We start from the raw sequence: 19,791 nt of genomic DNA, 5'->3' as shown, positions 1-19,791 counted from the left end.
GTCTGAGTCTAGTTCTGTCTTATCAGCTTTGTTTCGGAATGTGTTCAATACATTACGTTTTTTTCATTATTCCCATACAATACATAGATTTAAGAATAAATTAAACAAATAATACAACATTGACCTAAAACAGCAGACAGATTTTGCCACCCTGACCTCCTCAGGCAGGTTGTTTATGACCAGCAGTGATGCCTCTCAGGGTCTTAGGGTGCAGGACGGGGCATAGGTTTTATAAAAGGTCACAAACATATCTTAACATAACAGCAATACAATTTAAAATGTATTCTTAAAGTAATATAATCTTCTCTTCTTCTTACACCTACAGCGCACACCCTGAACAGTGTGCTCCTTGTTTACATTTCCTCTGCACACTCAGATGCAGGACATAAAAACACTCTTTTGCTATTTATTTTCATTTTGCAGCACATTTATACTACCAGAATTTTGCAAAACACTATATATTATTTATTTTTCTCAAGTCATTTACTTTTGGTGAGTTAACTAAAGCTTAGTTTATTTTACCCTGGCTATGGACTGATTCATTATTAGTTGTTACAAAACATGCACAAGACGGCGGTTAGTACAAACCAATATAGACCCCCCATACAAACAATCAGACAAACAAACATGAACTCGTAATAAACACCAGTGCGTCAGCAAAGCTCATCCAGCTCAATTTAGTCCGGATTAAAGAGGTTTCAGAGGGGGTAGGGAATGATCTCTCCCTCAATGGGGAACCCAGTGGGGCACCTTGACTCGCGCACCCACCCTTGTATACAAGTCCTAGATCGGTGCCTGAAGACCGTCCAAGAGCAATAACTAGCTTATCCTCTTGCGACCCAACTACTCTGCTCTAGTGGTGCTATGCCCCCCCGATCTGGAGCACATAGACTTTTTCTCCGCTACCCTTTCTATCCGAAACTACGCAGTTAACTGTAGTCCTACTCGACGAGCCTATACACACGCCATCATGTTCATCACAACGATGAAACACAGTTTTGTTCTACACTTGCATGCCACTGCCCACCCATGATCAATTAGCCTATAATTTTATGTATGCACCCCGGACCGGCACCAGCTCCTCCAGCAATGTAGGGAGCTGTGGCGCATCAGGTAATGCACGCACCTCGCACTTGCCAGCAAGTCGTAAACGGCCACAAGCCACGAGAGTGCTTTTAAACCGTCTCGTTTTTAATAAAGACGGCGGTGGTGTGAGTTAAAGCTATAGACAAAAGCTGTGATTTTCTCCCTCTGAGTTCACTTCACCAGCTCATGCAGATACAGGGAGGTATTTTACACACATCCCCCGGAGCCGCAGCTGGAGCCGTGTTTTTTTTAGAGGCGCTGGGGGTAATATCTCTGGCTGCTTGTGTTAACTGCTAGTGTTGGCCGCTGAAACCCCCGGAATCTCGGCGATTTGTTCATTACAAATCTCTATTTTGATTTCACACAGAAGTTCCACTTTACTGCTGCCCTCATTAAGGTATTTTTAAACATCTCCGTGTATGCCTGCACGGCACATACGTCCCGAGCAGCACACACAGAGGGAACCAGCCAAGACAGAGTCCCTGGATGATCCCCTGGGGTTACTAGCCCCAAATGTTCATTAACCAAAACGAAACGCAGCCGCTTAGCTTCACAGATAATTTTAGGATACCGTCAATCACAGATTCTGGTAAGGCAATGTCCAAATGTAGATTTGAAATCACACTTACCAGTCTCTGAAGATCTGTTGGTATCCTGCCGACAACGCCAATTTGTGGAGGAAACTTCTGTGTAGCAATGCATGGAGTCACCGACTCAGGAAGGAGACACGGTGAGAGTTGGAGCTTTGATGTCAAACACTGATGGGTTTATTCAGAGTATTCGGCCGGAGGATTCACATAACAAATCAAAGAGTCAGAGGTTCTGACTACACGGTAGAGTTGCCACGTCAATTCTGAAGAGCCTCTCTCTATGCTAGACCTTTTAACTGGTTCACAGAGAGAAATCAACATCTCTGAAGGAGTAGACTAAACAGCTGGGAACACTGAGCCACCTGCGTCCGACACTCATGGCCTCAAGGATTTCGCATCCTAGAGCCCACAAACACCGATAAAGAAGTGCCTCAGTGTTCTCACAACAATTACCCTTCGTGCCAGACAAGTTGACCGGTCACAAACTGGTGACAACAACACATATGGCACCAATGCCTTTCCTTAAAGGAGATTACAGATGTCAGAGTAGATCATAAAACGTCACAGAGCAAAAGGTTAGATATCTAGATGAATTATTCCTTAACAGTAGATATATAGAGATTGTCTTGTAACTACAAACAGGGCCATGGGAAGTAGGGGTGCTGAGGGTGCTGCAGCACCCCCTGATGGAGGACAGGGAATCTGCACGTCCACAAGATTAAATGGAAATATAATACAAAAAACACACATTTTCAGCCTTGATGTAACAACATTCATAATTAAGTAAAGATAACACCCTTTTCACCCCGGTTACACTTTTCATTTGCCCTGTACGATAGGCGCTGTAAGTGATGAAAGTGGGGGATGTTGGCTTATCAGGCGCCCGCAGCTCACAGCCAAAGTGAGAGAGAGAGAGAGAGAGAGAGAGGAGAGAGAGAGAGAGAGAGAGGAGAGAGGAGAGAGAGAGAGAGAGAGAGAGAGAGAGAGAGAGAGAGAAAAAAAAAACGGTACCGGCGGGGATTGTTGTTAGCTTCTGCTGCGCTAACGGATAAAAGAAGCTGTTTCTACAACAAGGTGGAGGGAGAGTTCTGTCCTGTCAGACTGAGAGGCTCAGTGAGGTAAAGGACTCTGAGGGTTTAGATAGTTCACTATAAGTTATCTCAGAGGGTCTCAAACGGTTCGATCACAATTTATGTAAACAAATATTTCCAAGGCACACCTTTATAATTATTGGGATAAATAACAACAGGTTTGAAATCATTCCAATGTATACTATAGGACAGTAAACCAAAAATATCGTTTAAAACTGGAGAGATTAAAGAATATGCATGAATAAATAAATGTTAAGGTTAAATAAGATATAAATGAACAACAAAAATAAAATACGTTACATTTATTTGTTATTGGCTATGGTAGGTTATTGGAAATGTTCACATACTTATTTGATTATTAAAATGCAAACCGATCTTTTTCATATGGGTGTTTAAAGTTGTACCCCCTAGATCAGGTCTCTGTAATTGGGCGCTCAAAGTGCACCAGATTGAAGCATTTTACTTTAAAATGTTAAAAAAACACTTCCCGGGGGGGGCATACCCCCGGACCCCCCTAGAGGATGTGACGTCCACCCCCCAATTAAAACATGTTCATACAATACTAAATGCATTTCAAGCCTTTTTATATAAGCTGTCGACCATGTCAATAAGTTTCTCTGTTTGTAGTGTATTGGTCTTTTGTAGAGGTTTTTCATTGCCAGCTAAAATCTTGCATATAGGGCAGCAAATTGGTCAGAACCGGCCCTGGTGTCATCCCCACAGCACCCCCCATTTGAAACATGTTCCCACGGCTATGACTACAAATAACAATTATACATACAGTATATATTACAAGTGTGATGGTCAGACTTGTCACATACTGTAATTCTGTTCTATCTGTAATATTGACTGAGCATACATTATTCAGCTTGTTGTGAATCACTGAGCATTTATTTTGCTAACAGACCTTCATAGAACAGAATACTGCAAATAAAATAACTATCTGTCTCCTCCACACTGCTGCCTCCCCTCAGGCCATCAAAAGAAGCTGATGTTGGGAGTGAGGAGACTAAAGGACCTGCAGAGGGGGGAAAGGGGGTCTGAGGACGCTCAGAGCTCCTCTTCCCCTCCCCCCAGCCCAGGTGGCAGCACCAGCTCAGAGGCCCGGAGGGAGGCGAGGAAGCAGAGAGACGGAGCCCCCAGCCCGCTGGCCAAACCTCGCCCAGGTCTCCCACATTCACAGACGCCTCCCCACACTCCAACACAAACCCCACCAAAAACCCCCCCACATGGCCGGACCCAGCAGGCCTCCCCCAGGGCTCGGCCGCGGCCCTCCACCCAGTTGGCAGCAGCCGATTCATCAGTGCCGCTGCTCCGCCTGCCCAGTGAGGAGGAAGAGCGACGGAGAACTCACAGTCTCATTGGCTCAGAGTCAGACTCTAGATACGCCACTGTGTGCCGCAGCAGCTCCGCACATCCTGCCCCTAATGATGTCACTGTAAACCGCAGCCAATCATCCGTCACGCTCCGTCCCCGGCGTAAAGGTAGGCCCCCAACACCACCTAAACGCTCCTGTTCTTCCATTACTGGGGGTGATGGGGATGCAGAGGGGCAGGTGGAGGGTCTGCTGGGGCCGCCAAGCTATCGAGAGCGGCGAGCCAGTGACTGCGGCGGCCTGGGGTCCGCTTTAAGGTCTCAGGACTCAGGGGGCCTGGAGAGATCAGAGGGTAATTCTGGGAGTGTTCGTAGCCTCGCTGCTATGCTGGAAACATCCATCGTGGGTGGAGCCAAAACCCTGCCGAGGAATGTGGGAGGAAGCACCAGCTACCTACAGGTGTGTGTTAGTTTTAGACCAGTAGTGGAATCATTCAGATCTTCTACTAAGTAAAAGTAACAATGCCACAGTGCGAAAATAATTTGTTACAAGTAAAGCTCCTGTGTTGAAAATATTACTTAAGTAACAATGAAAAAATGTAAAAATCCTAAAAAACATTAAGTATCCAAAGTAAAAGTTTTGAATTATATTGCTGAATTATAATTAGTAATGTATTATTGTGGACATCACTTTAATTCATTGTATGTACTGTATCCAATGCTTGGTGATAATACATCATCATTTATTAGTGGATTTATATTTTGTTATTGTATTAATAATCAGAATTTGTAACTGGAGCCCTCAAATAAATGTAGGAGATTAAAAGTATAAAGTAACAAAAAAGGAAAATACTCAAGTACAAGTTCCTTTATAAATAAACGTTGTTGCTTTACAACACTCGCTTATACTATGGCGACAATACTTAAATAGATATTTTAGCAAAAAGCATGTGTAACACTCATGTGACCCCAGGTGAGTCCCCCTGTTCTACGTCGGCAGGCAGGTGCAGGGGGTCTTGGATCCGAGGAAGAGAATGTCTTAAGTCGGCGCCAGACCATCTGCGGACCGGAAGCCCTCCCTTGTGATCCCACCGACTTGTTACTACGGCAACCAGTCCAGCAACGCCCAGAGCCTCGGCCCCGCTCCACCATGGTTTCTTCCTCGTCATCAGAGATCTCGGACGGCACAGCAACGCTCCGACGAAGGCCACGTCCCGTGCCGACAGACTCCGAGGCGCCTGCATCCGTTGATGCTAACGCCGTTACCATGACAACAGGCTCTGACACCATACGCAGGAAACACCGCAGATCTGATCAAACAGAAAGTGTCACTCAAAGCAATAACCAGGTGGACTCTCCCAGCAGTCATACAGAGAGTAGCCGTAAAATCGTAGGCGAGCCGCAGCAGAACGGCAGCGTGGTGCTGAGGCGGAGGCCGGTGTCCGAGGTTACTGATAGGACGGAGGAGAGCTGTGAGTGGATGGAGGCCAGGAAGTCCCTGAAGCCACCTGTCTCACCAAAACCCTGCACAGTCACCATGAGGAATACACAGACTGACCCCCCAACCCCCACGCGCAGGGTCCCCATACCAGGGCCTGACAGTATGGAGCCGGCACAGAGCCCTGGTGAGACATACACATTTACTCACTAAAAATGTTTGAGTTTAGATTCTTCTTATATTAATTTGTATTTAAACACTCTATGGTCATATTGCTTTAAATGCATGTGTAGCCAATGTACTGTAGGTTGTTTTTATGATTAAAGCATTAAAGGGCTCTGATTGAATAGATCTTGTGAAAATAAGCCTTCTATGTGCACTTTCACATCACATTGCTCATTTTGAAATTGCAAGGCTGGGGAGTAGGATTATTGACCTGTATTCATCGCTGCCACACTGTCATTATACCACTAAAAGGACCCATTTCTTATGCTGAATAAATGGTAGAGATACTGACAGGAAAAGCAGGGAGAGAGAGGGATGATATGCAACAAAGGTGCCCGGCTGGAGGCAAAGCGGGAAGGTCACAGTTATCTTGTATGTCTCTGGGGGGCTTTAAAGCATAATTTGTAATGAGTTTCCTGCATTTTAATTACACCTTTGGTAATAAACTAGAGCTGGAATAATTAGACAATTACTATTTGCTAAGTGATTCAAATTGTTATATAACTTCTGAAATATGAGGATTTCCAGCGCTTTCTGTAATATCATTGTTAACTGAATATCTTTGTGTGCGAAACAAAATATATGAGTCATCAGCATGGCTAATTTTATTATAAGATTAACGCGATAAATCAGCCTTATCATTGATAGACTTTCAGCCGAATGATATCATCATGACAATAGGATCAAATTGAGTTTATGCTTTGGGAATATCTGTTGTCATATGAATTATTCTGATCAACATGTTAGACTAACTAAAGGAATAACGCGTTGTACTGTTAGCATTACAGCCCACAAATGGGTCAAAAGGTTAAGAAAAGTAATAATAAGAGCTCTCTTATGACATTTTGAACAAACATTATTTTCGTCTGGCATAAATATCCAGCACTAATCTCTTACAAATCTTTATGCATGTGAGTCTATGCGTTAATAAGAAACCTGACAGCATTTTCTCTCTCTCTCTGACCAGAGCCGAAGCGTGTCCCTCCACCTGTATCCCCAAAACCCCGCGGACCCCCGACAGCCCCTAAACCCGGGAAAACAGTAGCTTCAGCTGCCATGAGCCCCATGAGCCCCATGAGCCCCATGAGCCCTGCTGCTACCAGCCCAGCAGCAGCCAGCCCCTCCCCGGCACCAGGCTCCACCCCGACAACAGGCGCTGTCCTGGCTCCTTGCCCCATCCCGGCCCCTAGACCCTCCTCTCCACTCCCTGCCACCGCCCCTCTCCCGGCTCCCGACACCCCCTCTGCTCCCTCTCTCTCCCCTGGACTCCCCATAACTTCACCCTCCCCGGCCCAGAGTCCCTCCACGCCCTCTCCACACCCGGTCAAACCTCCTCGATCCTCCATCGCCGGCCTCTCCATCGACCTGATCGGGGCGAGGGAGGTGGAGGAGGAAGAGGAGAGGAGGAGAGAGGAAGAGGAGAGGAGGAGAGAGAAGGAGCACAAACGGCACAAGGAGCAGGAGGAGGAGAGGAAAAGGGCGGAGGAGAAGAATCTGAGGGAGCTGGAGAGTCAAGTAGAGGAAGTGAAGCAGGAGAGGGAGGAGGAGCAGCATCGTTTGGAGGAGACCAGTGCCTCCTTGGCTGCTGCCGTGCAAGCTGTGGAAAATAAAATGAAAGAGGAGGACGCAGAAAATGAGTGAGTATTTATGAAGTTATTAATCAGCTTTTTGCCACCATTTATATCTGTCATGGCTACTTGTTGGCGTTCAAGTTGATGATGAGATGAACAGAGCTTTTCCTCACATAATGTGGAGCTGAAAGTGAGAGGACTTGCTCGATTGTTATGAAAGGAGATGTCCTGCTCATCTTCTGCATAGACAATGTTTTGGGCACTTTGAAAGCTTGGATGGAATATGCTGCATAAAACTAAAATGAATAGTTCAAACATTTTAATGAGTATGCTATTTTACTTTCTTTCCAAGTTAGAAACTAGAAGATCAATACTATACTGTTAGCCTAGCTCAGCATAATAACTGAAAGTGGGGGGAAACAGCTAGCTTGTAGCTTCAACACCTGCTTTTGTTGTAGGCCTATAGTTTACACAGAATGAACATGTTTTCTTATAATCTCCTCCACACTGCATTTTGCAACACATATTGTTTGTGTATGTGACATATAAGAACTTAAAAGCTTAATTTGTGGTTTCAGGACAATCCCATAGTGTAACTACATACACTGGGGAATTACAGCTGTGGTTCAGTGACCCAAAAAACTAATACAGCTCTGATTCGTGCCTCTGGCTGGCATCTGTACCATAGAAACAGTTGCTATGGAAGGATGATGTGTACTGAAACAAAAGGAAGGGTTATAGTATTTATAACCAAATGCCATGACGCAAACACTGATGAGCTATTTACTGAGAAATGCAACACAAAAGCAACTGGTGTGTCTGTTAACAGCACAAACAAACAAGTACACTGCACTTCCTGTAGCTGCTTCACAGGAATCAAGTCAATTCAAAACCTTTCGAGCCTTTCAAAAACAACATTAACTTCCCTACAGTCAAAAAAGGTTTGCTCTATCATTTAATCAAAATCATTTTTGTTTAACAATTTTTTCAGGGTGAGAATGACATAAAATAAAACAAAGAAATGCGGACAGCCCAAGTATAAAGTACTGTTTGGTTACCCAGGAGGTTATTCTATATCTATTTTAAGGAACATCTGGATTATTATTAATCATTAAGAGACCGTAGAAATGTTAACTAACAATGGTGGGGAACAAAATCCCAAACTAGCTGACACTGTCAACATCATATTTACTACTACTGTGTCTGTGCTGTGTCGGCCTTATTAGGAGCTAAACTCTTCCTCTTTGTGTGCTATCAAACTCTCTTTCCAGCAAAACGTCTTCAGTCTCCATCTTGGACGACATCGGCAGCATGTTTGACGACTTGGCAGACCAACTGGATGCAATGCTGGACTGATCACTGGCCCACGCCTCATCGCCAACAAGCCCTTTCCCCCTCTCCCTCTCATCATGTGTAGGTGTATCAAGAAAACTCTCCGAGGCTTGAGACTGGCGCTCTGAGAGTGTGAGTGTGTGTTTGAGAGTGTGTCCCTCCTGCTTGAGCGCTTCTCATGTAGCCTTGTACAATATTACTGAGGAGGGAGTCCTCCGTGTGGCGCAGTAGCTCTAGTACGCCTTCTGATGGCGAGGAGGCCGCTCCCACACAACCTCTGACCTCTGCAGCCCAGTGACTCACCGCCGCCGCCGCCGCCTCCCACAGCTGTGTGGACCCAGAAGCACAATCATGTTCATCATCCTTTTATCTTTACAGACTGACAGAGATGCTCACTCAGTCAGACAGGGAGGCAAAAAGAAAAGCATATTGCTTGCAAAAAAAAGAAGCACATAAACTGACTGGCAGACAGGCAGACAGAAAGATCGATAGAAAGATAAGATCCATACAAATGAGAGAGTTTTTAAAAGCACATCGACAGACAGGCCGCTTTCTGAGTCTGTCCCATCCCTACGATCTCAAAAGGATGCATTTTTCCAGATGAATCGTAGCCTCTATTTCTCTTCTGTGTGAGCGGAGGATTGTGGTTAGCCGGATTTCCTGACCTGTGTGTTGTCTCTCTTCATGTTGATGTTGTTGCTGTTGTTGTTATTGTTGCCGTTGTTGTCGTTACGAACGTGTGTATTTCCCTGCTGATGCTCATGTCAATGTCCTCCCACCCGTACAGTAGTTATTCTAACGGTCAGTAAGACAATGTAGATGTGTGTCTATGAATTTTGAGACACTCACACACACACACACACACACACACACACACACACACACACACACACACTCACACACACAGGTTTTAATCTCGCTGGTGTTCTGCTATGTTGGTTCTGCTCCATCTATGGAGGTTTGCTCGGTAATGAATCTTAACATTTACATACACACATTAACATTAACATGCAAAGACACATAAACAAGCACACTCATGCTGTGTATCCCTTCGTCCTGCTGCAGTGAACAGTGTTTTTAAAAGATAATCCTATATTTCAACGCTTTATATAGTACATCAAGTATACATACATAGAGTTTATAATATACCTGGGTATTTGAGCTGTTAGAGCTCCCTCTAGTGTTGGTTAGTGAAACTGCCTCTAATCTGCCCACCTTACATTTTGTCTCCCCTCCCCCTTTTGATCTCCCTCTGTGTCTGTTTTGTTAAATCTGCATCTCTCTGTGCCTTGGTAGTGTTCTGTCATATATTCAAAATTATACTTTGTCTCTTATTGAATTTTTTCCTCCCACTCATACATGTTTATCGTTGGTTTTTCTTTCTGTTTTGTAACAAACTGTCGCTCCTAGTGTGTCAGAAGTAGCTTATAAACTGAGTTGTGAGTCCTATATGATCCCCTAAAATCAACCAACACCCCCTCCCTGCAAGCTGTAATAAATTGGCTCTGCTACTCCTCAGCTCCCCAGTTTTCAGTGGTTCCCCCATGTAGGCCAGACACAGTGGATCAACCACCAGTGTTCATCCCAATGAAGAGTCCACGTATTTTTATGCTCTTTGAAAACAAAGATATATTTCAGAGACAGATGGTTCTATGTGAATAATAATATTAATAATAATGATGATAATTATAGACATTGAATTGAGGTGAGCTGATTGAGCCTGTACATTTTTGGTTGAGTGTTGTGACGGCTGTTGTGCCATGGTTGGGTTTAGGTTGTGTTTCTGCTGTGACGATGCATTCCTGTACAGCTGTGATCGGAATAAATGTATAAATAAAATCATACATTATGCTTTAAGTGTTGTTCTTTTGGATTTAAACAGCTAAGGGTTGTCAGAAACTATAAGCTTCTACATTTTCCATTTGGTTACAGTAACTTATTGGTTTGAGCGATAAATGAAATGTTAAATTACATTAGGATTTTACATTCTACAAAGATTATATGTAATGGGAGTCAAGTATTTTTAACACTAAACATTTTAAATAGAGTAAGGCAAAAACCAAGAAGGAAAGGCACTTTTTTTAATGTCAGAATTATAAAATAATTGCTGGGTAAACTTGTCCTGTTTAGTAGCCCTCTTTGCTATGCTGTACCACTATGATTGGCCACAATGAAACAAAAAGTCTTAACAGTAACTACTATAAAAAAACAGATCCCAAATTACAAAAAACTGAAATTGTCTGCCTTTAGTAATACATGTCAACACAAAGTGGAATGGAATGTGCACCTACAAGTATGATAAAAAGCCAATATGTACTCAGAATGTTGTTTTACCCCGGAAACATTACAAAAAACATACAACTCATCATCGATTGAAGACTCCCCTTGACTAGAATCCCCTATGATATTGGATTAAGAACATTGCTTTAAATGAGGGGTTTGAGATTGCAGCTTTTGAAATAATTGTTTACAGTGTGTTAACTTTTAAAAGGCTGGGATTTTTTATTTACTTTTTACTGCAGTTGCAACGTTTCAAAGTTCAAAAAGAGAGTTTAAAATCGTAATAGGTTCATATTAGTGCGAAACATATGTAATGTAATAGTCCGGTTATTCCCTTATAAACAAATGGGTAACCTATAACTGTACTGCAAAACGTGCTCATTTTAACCAGCATTCAAATGAGTGTAATTGTTTTAGCATCCTGACATTTAAAAACTACAACTACCATGAGGCTCTGACGTAAGGCCTGCGATGTCGGTGCACACACTATGCTCGTTGTTTTCGCTTTTTTTTAAATGACGTTTGTGTGTGTGTCTATTGCAATAATTGAAGGTTTGGTAAGCAAGGGATATGAGGACAAAGTCTCATCAGTATGTCTCCAGTTTTAGTTCAGAAAGGCCAACGAAAAGTGCTAGCTAGCTAGGAAATAGCTACCTAGCTAACGTTATTTAAAAGGGGAGGGATTTCCGGTTCGCGTTAGACGGAAGCCCTTAACTTCATCTCCACCGGTTCTTCCGTCCTCTTCTACATGCAGCATGGCAGCAGGAAAGAACTCACGATGCTCCTCTCAGAGGTTTCTTCAAATGTTACCCATTGGAAGCAAAAAGCTGTCCAGTTTTTCTGCAGCAAGCCTGACCGGTGAGCATTATGATGATATGTGGAATACGTTGTGTGTGCTAAATACTGTACAACTACAGTTTTGCCAGCAACACGTGGATGTTCTTCATGGGCCAGAGCTGGCACGTGGTGTTTTTTGAGGGTGTTTCATTAAGTTAACGTTAAACTTGTTTTGAGTATAGATATAGGATTATTATATCTATACTCAAAACAAGTTTAGAGTAAGTTGCCGCTTCAGATTTTAGATATAACTTTTGTCTTTCATAAGAATGTGTAGTTGAATAAAGAACACACTCCAGTTGCAGGCACATTGGTTGAGGCATATGTGTTAATGTCACAGTTACCGTGTAGGATCGAAATGGTTAAATAACATTACAACTGGGGCAGCTGGAACTTATTCGTGACCTTTGCCTTTCTTTCCCTCTATCCAGTAAGCTGTATGGATTCCAGCTGGGAATGGTGCCTGGGTGACTTGCATGAAGGCTAAGGAGCAGAAAATGAATCTGATTTGAAGATGGCTTCCACAGAATAAACTTCATAGCTATCGGACAAAGATCTGAGGTTGCTGTGTTTCACACGCTCCTGAGATGGAAGCTCTTGGTTAGCTATGACCTCGCTGAGTTTGAGACCTGGTGAGTCCGTGCAATATGTCAGCATTTGAATTATTTGTAGCCTGTGATGACAAAATCAAATACTTTTCTGACACCTCGTATGAGAGCTTTTAGCTCCTGATTCGAACTTTTAGCTGAGGCTCCCACAGAAAATGCAGGAACATGTGTGGTTTTTATGTGAATTTAAAACTGAGCTTTTCTGTTTACAGGGTTATGCACGAGTCAACAAATGGGAAAGTTACCACATGATTCTGCTGGTGATGGACTTTTATTTTAATGGTAAGTTTGTTTCTAGTGTTGCACATGGTATCATACAGCCAATGATGACAAATCAAATACTTTTCTGACACCTCGTATGAGAGCTTTTAGCTCCTGATTCGAACTTTTGGCTGAGGCTCCCACAGTAAATGCAGGAACACTTCTGTGGTTTTTATGTGAATTTTAAAACTGAGCTTTTCTGTTTACAGGTTTATGCACGAGTCAACAAATGGGAAAGTTACCACATGATTCTGCTGACTGAAAGCTGGTGATGGACTTTTATTTGAAAGGTAAGTCTTTTATGTTGCACATTAATATCACACAGCCAATGATGACAAATCAAATACTTTTCTGACACCTCGTATGAGAGCTTTTAGCTCCTGATTCGAACTTTTGGCTGAGGCTCCCACAGTAAATGCAGAAACACGTTTGTGGTTTTTTTATGTGAATTTAAAACTGAGCTTTTCTGTTTACAGGTTTATGCACGAGTCAACAAATGGGAAAGTTACCACATGATTCTGCTGACTGAAAGCTGGTGATGGACTTTTATTTGAAAGGTAAGTCTTTTATGTTGCACATTAATATCACACAGCCAATGATGACAAATCAAATACTTTTCTGACACCTCGTATGAGAGCTTTTAGCTCCTGATTCTAACTTTTGGCTGAGGCTCCCACAGTAAATGCAGAAACACATTTGTGGTTTTTATGTGAATTTTAAAACTGAGCTTTTCTGTTTACAGGTTTATGCTTACAGGTTTATGCACGAGTCAACAAATGGGAAAGTTACCACATGATTCTGCTGATGACTGAAAGCTGGTGATGGACTTTTATTTGAATGGTAAGTCTTTTATGTTGCACATTAATATCACACAGCCAATGATGACAAATCAAATACTTTTCTGACACCTCGTATGAGAGCTTTTAGCTCCTGATTCGAACTTTTAGCTGAGGCTTAAAATTATCGCAGTTCTGTCTGTCATGCAGATTGTTCCGGCCTGATCTGTATTTGTCTTTTCTTTTTTCAGGTTCCTTTTTGTCTTCACTGGCCAGAAAACTGCTGCCCTCAAGCAAGATGAATGATGAAACTACAACTCTTTGTTTAATGAAGGACAATATAATGGTGTCTGGTAACTGTTTTGACAAATAAACTCTATAAAATAATTTTGTCAACTGTTTTCTGACTGGTCGGTTAAACTCGCTTCTAATGCAAAAACGTCTCAAAGGCACAATCTGCAATTTGACTCAGTTGGATTTGCATAACTGAAGAGTTGGAGGTGCAGTCCTAGCTCCTGTTCTAAAATAATGGACATGCCTGTTAATAAACAAGTTTGTACCAATTACAGTAGGGGGCAGGGATGCAAACTTGTCACCTTTCGGCGAAATTCGCCGTTTTGATTCCAAAATAGGTAGTTTGTGTGATTCATGTAGATCTGCAATAAAAATATTTTTGGGGTATGGGGGTGTCTGGGACCCGGAGTAATCTGCGGCCGCGAGCTGTTATGTGCCATCATGACACGCATGGTGTTCTTTTTTTATATATTATAATGAAGCGCGAGCACAAGTCTTCCTGCCTGTCAGCTCTGCTCATGGATGTATAATAAGGCTCTGCTGCTCGGGATGAGGGTCTAGCTTCAGCAGCTACATTACCTACGGTGCGTTCGTTAATATTAACTGTGCGGTCCAGAGTCACTGTGGCACAGACTGGACCGCTGGTTAGAACGGGGTGTTCGGAGCAGCAGAGCGTGATGTGCACTGAAAAGTGTTTCTGTCGCAATATTATTTAATGAATCGTTGAGCTAGCTAACTAGCATACATTGTCACTATCTGCTAACGTTAGCTTTAGCCTTCGTTTTCAAATAGTTTCTTTCATAGCCTATAAACGGAGGTGGTATAAGTATTTTGTACTTTAGAAGTACTCAGATCTTGTTCTTGAGTAAAAGTTGAAGTACTCAGGTCTTGTACTTGAGTACAAGTAGAAGTACTCAGATCTTGTTCTTGAGTAAAAGTAGAAGTACTCAGATCTTGTACTTGAGTAAAAGTAGAAGTACCAGAGTGTAGGAATACTCTGTTACAGTAAAAGTCCTGCATTCAAAATGTTCCTCAAGTAAAAGTAGAAAAGTATTATCAAAATATAGTTAAAGTAGCAACAGCAAAAGTAGTCATTGTGCAGATTGGTCCATTTCAGAATAATATATATGATATGTTTTATAATGATTGATCATGAAAGTGTTCTCAAAGCTGGTAAAGGTGCAGCCAGTTTGAATGACTTTGTATACTGCAGGGTAGCTTGTGAATTTACTCCAGGTGGAACTAAAGTCTGATTTAACACTTGATTATATTTCACATCATTCATCCACATCTGTGAAGTAACTAAAGGTATTCAATACATGTAGTAGAGTAAAAGTACACCATTTACCTCTGAACTGTAGAGGAGAAGAAGAACAAAGTAGCAAAACATTGAAATACTTAAATAAAGTACAAGTATCTAAAAATTGTACCCAAGTATAGTACTTGAGTTTATGAACTTAGTTACTTTACACCACTGGCTATAAAGATAGAAAGACAGCCTTGCACAGAGGCATGAAAATACATTTTCAAAATGCTCAACAGTCCTGCCAAAATTATAAACTGACTGCTACACAATTAAAATAAATGCTTAAATATATTTCTATTAGATGTGACTCTTTGGCGTTTCTGTTATTATTAACTGCTGCTTTAGTTGTTCTGACTGCTAAAATCCTCTGTTATTCCTCATTTTAAAGCCGATATTCCGTGGGGTCGGGGGGCTCGGATCCTTGTCACCTTTTTCATACCTGATGAGTTTGCATCCCTGAGGGGGAATAAAGTTATTCTGAGATTTCTTATACATATTGGTTTCTATTTATGAAATTAGGCGGATTAGCAGCGTTGTTTTTTTTGCCTTAGCTTTGAGACACAGGCCTTTCAGATTTGGAGTGAATATAAAGTGGGGGTCAATGAGCAACCAGAGATAAGACACCTGACTCAGATTTATCACTTGTAACTGTAACCTGTTTACGATAATACATAAACCTAATGTATAATTTTGATCATTCTGTATTTCTTTATGTGCACCAATTCATCAAGTGTGTTTTGTTCAAAAACAAACTATCCCCTGATTCAGTATTCATTGCTGGAAAAAAAAATGTATAGGCCTAGGCTATAACTCGCTCTTTTTTACATAAACTAGCTTCAGATATTGGTTTGACTTTTTGGTCTAAATGTACAATTCTGCAGTTAATGGTACGCATTGATATATCCATAACATTTCCTTTAATGTAAGTCAGGGGTCTGTAGTTTACTCAAAGATATAGCTGGGGTCCCTTAAGGAATGAATGATTGAAAACTTCCCTGCAGTATATTTTTGCACACTCCTTTCTTGCTCTCTTTTTTCAACAGTTAGCCTACACATTTTAACATTTTTAAATAGTTAATGTTATATTCAGTGCTTATGTCCAAGCACCAGCTCTCCGAAGCAAATTCCTTTAGTTGTGTATGAAACCCTACTTGGCAATAAACGGGATTTTGATCCTCATTTCTAATTTTACCGCAGACCTCTGGGGAATCTATCGTAGTTACCATAGAAACCGACCTCCACGGTGATCTGAAAATAAATCTCCCGGTCTGTTTTCCCTTTGGATCTCTTGTCCTCATTATTTGCATGTTTCCAGCCAGTGCCCGGCCTCAGTGTGTCCTGATTTCCATACAGGTGCTCGGCTCCAGCCTGCTTTGCCTGAAAGCAGGCGGCTCCTCCCGCCCTGCGCATCCCGCATCCAGTCGCTATCAGAGAGCAGCGCAGGGGAGTGCCCTGCCTCGCGGACCGCCGACACACACACAGCCTCCTCCTCCTCCTCTTCCTCCTCCTCCTCCTCTTCCTCCTCCTGCACTGAAGCCGGACCCTCTGCCGAAGAAACTCCACCGACTCTCAGCTGTTATTGTCGCTGCCGAAGCCCCGTCTGCACCCCCCTTCAGTTCAGCCGGCTTCACGCAAAATCGACCCTCGGTCTTCTCCGGTAGGCCTGACGGTAAGAGCGGTTGTTTGTGTGTGTGGGGGGGGGGGGTTGTGCGTTTTCATTGACATGAAATCACGATACAAATGCGTTGGAGCTGATGTTTCGATGTGTTAGCCACACAGCCACCATGTATACTCGCTTTATCCTCCTACACGCGGATGTGTGCGTTATAATCGGCTTAATGTACATGTGTGATTAGCAGCCTGAAACATCCCTGATTGCTGAGTGATGAGGGCTGATGTCATTGTGGTACATTTTGGAGGATGTTATCATGAAATTATGAAGGCCATTTTAATGGAACAGCTGGCTGCTGGTGAGACAGCAGGATGGATGCTGGAGGAGGAATCAGGCACCAGGCAGCAGACTGCTTAGATCCATGAAGGAGAGGAAGAGGATGAGGGAGGAGGAGGAGGAGGAGGGAGACACAGTTTCCAGTAGAGAGGACTAAATTGATCCCTGGTCGGCCTCAACTCTCATCTGGGCCCTCTCTCTTTCCATGTCTCTTCCTGCTGTTATGTGGCCTGTGGCAGGGTGGGGCATAATGTACTTTAAGTAGAAATATAAGACAGAAAACACAGGCGGTTAGCCTTGTTTCTACATCTGTCCATTAAAAAATAACATTAAAAACATCCAGCAAAGTGTTTTTGCATTAGCAGTGTGCTTAAGTACAATTGTAATGTTTTTATAGTCAAGTTGTGTATAATAATAAGATGCAACTTGATCGTTTTATTACACTACATTTGTGTGACAGCCACAGTAACCAAAGTGTGTTTCCTCTACAGATGGACCTACAAAGCGCTTGTTATTAAATCTGGGTCTGCATTTTACAGTTATTTCCATCTTCAGATAATTTTTTAGATTAATTGTTTGTCCTAAAAAATATCAGAAAACAGTACAGTTTTTAAAGTCAAGGTGACGTCTTTAAAAGTTTTGTTTTAGTAGTAAAAATCCAAAGTGGTTCAGCCTTATATGATATTAGGAACAGTTTTATCTGCCATTTTCACACTTGATATATACAGTGTATGTTTTTCGCAGTTATTCAAATAGTTTGAGTTAGAATTGTTTCGAATTATTGCAACGTTTTTCCTTCTAATCTAATTTATATAATAAACAGAGAATCTCCTTCACTATTCCTGCTACTGACAATATGTAAACTACCCACAGCAAGTTACATATGGTCTCAAATAAGGGTAATCTTGGCATTTTGTCAGCATCTATTCCTACATGAATATGTCCCATTAACCACTTCCCTCTGGTGTTCAGTGAAACTCTCCAAAGTGGCGACCATCTGGTCTTTATAAGGTTTCCTCAGATATAAATTCAAGTGGTTCCCACCAAGAGGTCACGATGTGACTTAAGAGGAAAGAAAAAATATTTCTGCTTCAGGTCAAACAGTCACAGTTTTCAGTGTAATTTACATCAAATCTGCCTTTTTCTTTCTTTAGGGCCTAAAAAAATGATTAATATAAAACGATGAAAATTGTAAAGAAAGGTTACAGAATCCCTTTATAACTGCAGCCCTTTTGTTATTTTACCATCTGTTCGTATTACCATTGATAGTATGTTTTATCATGACTATTTAATGGTTAGCTAGCAGCAAAAAACTAACAAATATGATAGATTGTTTAATTTAGACATGTTTCAAGACTTTTGGTTTGAGAAGTCAAGAATATCCTGAACTTTCCAGACTTTGTACAAACCCTGAGAATGATTCTTAAATTGCAACAAAACATTGTATTTTTGAATTCCAGATACGTTTTTGTGGTAAATCTGTGTCTTCGTTTTAAATCTGTAAATGTTCTTGTGTGTTTAAAGCAGTTGCATCATGGAGGAATTAGACGTCCCACAGATGAGGAGAGAAGTAGAAAGCCTACAGTATCAGCTGGCAATCAACAGAGAGAAATCCTCTATCACCGTCACCGAGTGAGTGCACACACACACACACACACAGACGCTCTCTAAGTATTCAGTATCAGTTCCGTGCTTACCGTGTGTTTATGTGTTTTATTTTTGTAGGCTGGTGAAGTGGATCGAGGGGTGTGTGTGTGATGATCCATTTCTGAACCCTGAGCTGATGAGAGCCAACCCCTGGGTGGAGAAGGGCAAGTGTGTGATCCTCTAATGGTCACACACTCATGCACGCACGCACACTACACATAGACACACAATCACGGATGCATATAAGCAAAGAACCATGCAATCCCACGCTGCACTAACTCACCCATTCTCTCTCTCCCTCTCACACACACACACACATACACACACATATTATTGCTATTATGTTTATTTATTGGGAGACTTCTGAATGCTTTTAATTTATGTTAAGACTACTGTGTGTGTGTGAGTGTGTAGCACTGAGTAGCTTTCTAGAGTTTTGTTTTCATGGAATGCTGAGAAATGTTCAACAACTCGTTTTTATTGGCTCTTTACACTGTCAATCAAAATAAAGACTGTTTGGAATTTAACAGCTGGATTTTGGATTTATTCAGACCCTTACATATAAAATACAGGCAGTAATGTGTGTTTGTCAGTGTGTGTGTTACAGTAGTTCTCTGATGTAGACATTTCGTCTGACGGCGTTGGACATGCCCTCGTTGAACCGGAACCAGACGTCACTGTCGCCCACTGCCTTTCCCATACAAGTACTCGGACACTTCTCACCTAGAGAGAGGGAAAGAGCATGTTTTCAGTGGGTTTTCTTCAGAATCAGGAACAGCATCATTGCATGGTTATACCAAATAGTTTGAAGCTTCATCGAACATGTTTGCATTCGTTTTCTAAATAAACATTAAACCGCTGTGCAACATGTCTATTCATTCTTTTAACTCTGTATTTGCACACCGTTGCAAAAAGACGATCAGGCTACAACAATATTATTAGTATTTGTAGAATTAGCTTCCAGTGGTGGCTGCGTAGGATTGTTTCTGACTTGTGTAATGCAAACATTTCCAATAGCTCTGAGTGTCCAAAAGTTAAAATGTATCGAACAAAGATACACATAATCATTTATGAAAAAAAAAATAGTGTTTAAATTAAATGTCACATTTTGATCTATATTTGTAAGCGTTAAGTCTTGAAAAAAACACATTTTAAGTTTGGTTATGACAACGACTTTATTCAAATTG

General features: G+C 41.9%; 3 protein-coding genes, 1 long non-coding RNA gene and 5 other non-coding genes across 14 annotated transcripts in view; 8 read left to right on the top strand and 1 right to left on the bottom strand.

Moving 5' to 3' along the window:
• LOC117481664 (caskin-1-like) overlaps positions 1 to 10,504 on the top strand; it is a 40,439-nt gene extending 29,935 nt beyond the window's left edge. The window contains 4 exon segments of the mRNA XM_034129455.1: positions 3,742 to 4,541; positions 5,082 to 5,706; positions 6,712 to 7,381; positions 8,587 to 10,504. Of these exon segments, the coding sequence (XP_033985346.1) occupies positions 3,742 to 4,541; positions 5,082 to 5,706; positions 6,712 to 7,381; positions 8,587 to 8,671 (2,180 nt within the window). The 3' untranslated portion in view covers positions 8,672 to 10,504.
• A 1,113-nt stretch (positions 10,505 to 11,617) lies between these two features.
• LOC117481663 lies at positions 11,618 to 13,796 on the top strand. Of its 4 annotated transcripts, none has more exons than XR_004555799.1 (7): positions 11,618 to 11,785; positions 12,196 to 12,396; positions 12,585 to 12,654; positions 12,843 to 12,923; positions 13,110 to 13,190; positions 13,390 to 13,473; positions 13,661 to 13,796. It is a non-coding gene; the product is annotated as an uncharacterized LOC117481663 (long non-coding RNA). The 4 variants fall into 4 exon arrangements; XR_004555797.1 differs by having other exon boundaries at positions 13,376 to 13,473; XR_004555800.1 differs by lacking the exon at positions 13,110 to 13,190.
• Positions 12,435 to 12,518, top strand: LOC117482425. The gene has a single exon (XR_004555876.1). It is a non-coding gene; the product is annotated as a small nucleolar RNA SNORD60 (small nucleolar RNA).
• On the top strand, positions 12,691 to 12,773 carry LOC117482427. Its single transcript, XR_004555878.1, has one exon. It is a non-coding gene; the product is annotated as a small nucleolar RNA SNORD60 (small nucleolar RNA).
• LOC117482426 lies at positions 12,957 to 13,039 on the top strand. Its single transcript, XR_004555877.1, has one exon. It is a non-coding gene; the product is annotated as a small nucleolar RNA SNORD60 (small nucleolar RNA).
• On the top strand, positions 13,224 to 13,306 carry LOC117482422. Its single transcript, XR_004555873.1, has one exon. It is a non-coding gene; the product is annotated as a small nucleolar RNA SNORD60 (small nucleolar RNA).
• On the top strand, positions 13,507 to 13,589 carry LOC117482423. Its single transcript, XR_004555874.1, has one exon. It is a non-coding gene; the product is annotated as a small nucleolar RNA SNORD60 (small nucleolar RNA).
• Positions 13,797 to 16,373: 2,577 nt separating the features above from the next.
• gng13a (guanine nucleotide binding protein (G protein), gamma 13a) lies at positions 16,374 to 19,131 on the top strand. Of its 2 annotated transcripts, none has more exons than XM_034129454.1 (3): positions 16,374 to 16,678; positions 18,485 to 18,589; positions 18,683 to 19,131. In XM_034129454.1, the coding sequence occupies exons 2-3, from the start codon at positions 18,492 to 18,494 to the stop codon at positions 18,786 to 18,788; spliced, it is 204 nt and encodes a 67-aa protein (XP_033985345.1). In that variant the 5' UTR covers positions 16,374 to 16,678; positions 18,485 to 18,491; the 3' UTR covers positions 18,789 to 19,131. The 2 variants fall into 2 exon arrangements, with proteins under 2 accessions (XP_033985345.1, XP_033985344.1); XM_034129453.1 differs by having other exon boundaries at positions 16,382 to 16,678; positions 18,482 to 18,589.
• chtf18 (CTF18, chromosome transmission fidelity factor 18 homolog (S. cerevisiae)) overlaps positions 19,067 to 19,791 on the bottom strand; it is a 13,879-nt gene continuing 13,154 nt past the window's right edge. For both annotated transcript variants that reach the window (XM_034129450.1, XM_034129452.1), the window contains one exon: positions 19,067 to 19,327. In XM_034129450.1, coding sequence (XP_033985341.1) covers positions 19,206 to 19,327 — 122 coding nt within the window. In that variant the 3' untranslated portion in view covers positions 19,067 to 19,205. The remainder of the gene's footprint in view (positions 19,328 to 19,791) is intronic.

This window comes from Trematomus bernacchii, unplaced genomic scaffold, assembly GCF_902827165.1.
Source record: "Trematomus bernacchii unplaced genomic scaffold, fTreBer1.1, whole genome shotgun sequence".
Lineage (NCBI taxonomy): Eukaryota > Metazoa > Chordata > Actinopteri > Perciformes > Nototheniidae > Trematomus > Trematomus bernacchii.
Note: the sequence above shows the minus strand (reverse complement) of the source record. Positions and strands in the feature narration are given on the sequence as shown.

Coding starts and splice junctions, on each gene's coding strand:
- gng13a (XM_034129454.1), top strand. CDS start 18,492: ATGGAGGAATTAGACGTCCCACAGATGAGGAGAGAAGTAGAAAGCCTA. Junction 18,590..18,682: donor TCCTCTATCACCGTCACCGA/GTGAGTGCACAC, acceptor TTATTTTTGTAG/GCTGGTGAAGTGGATCGAGG.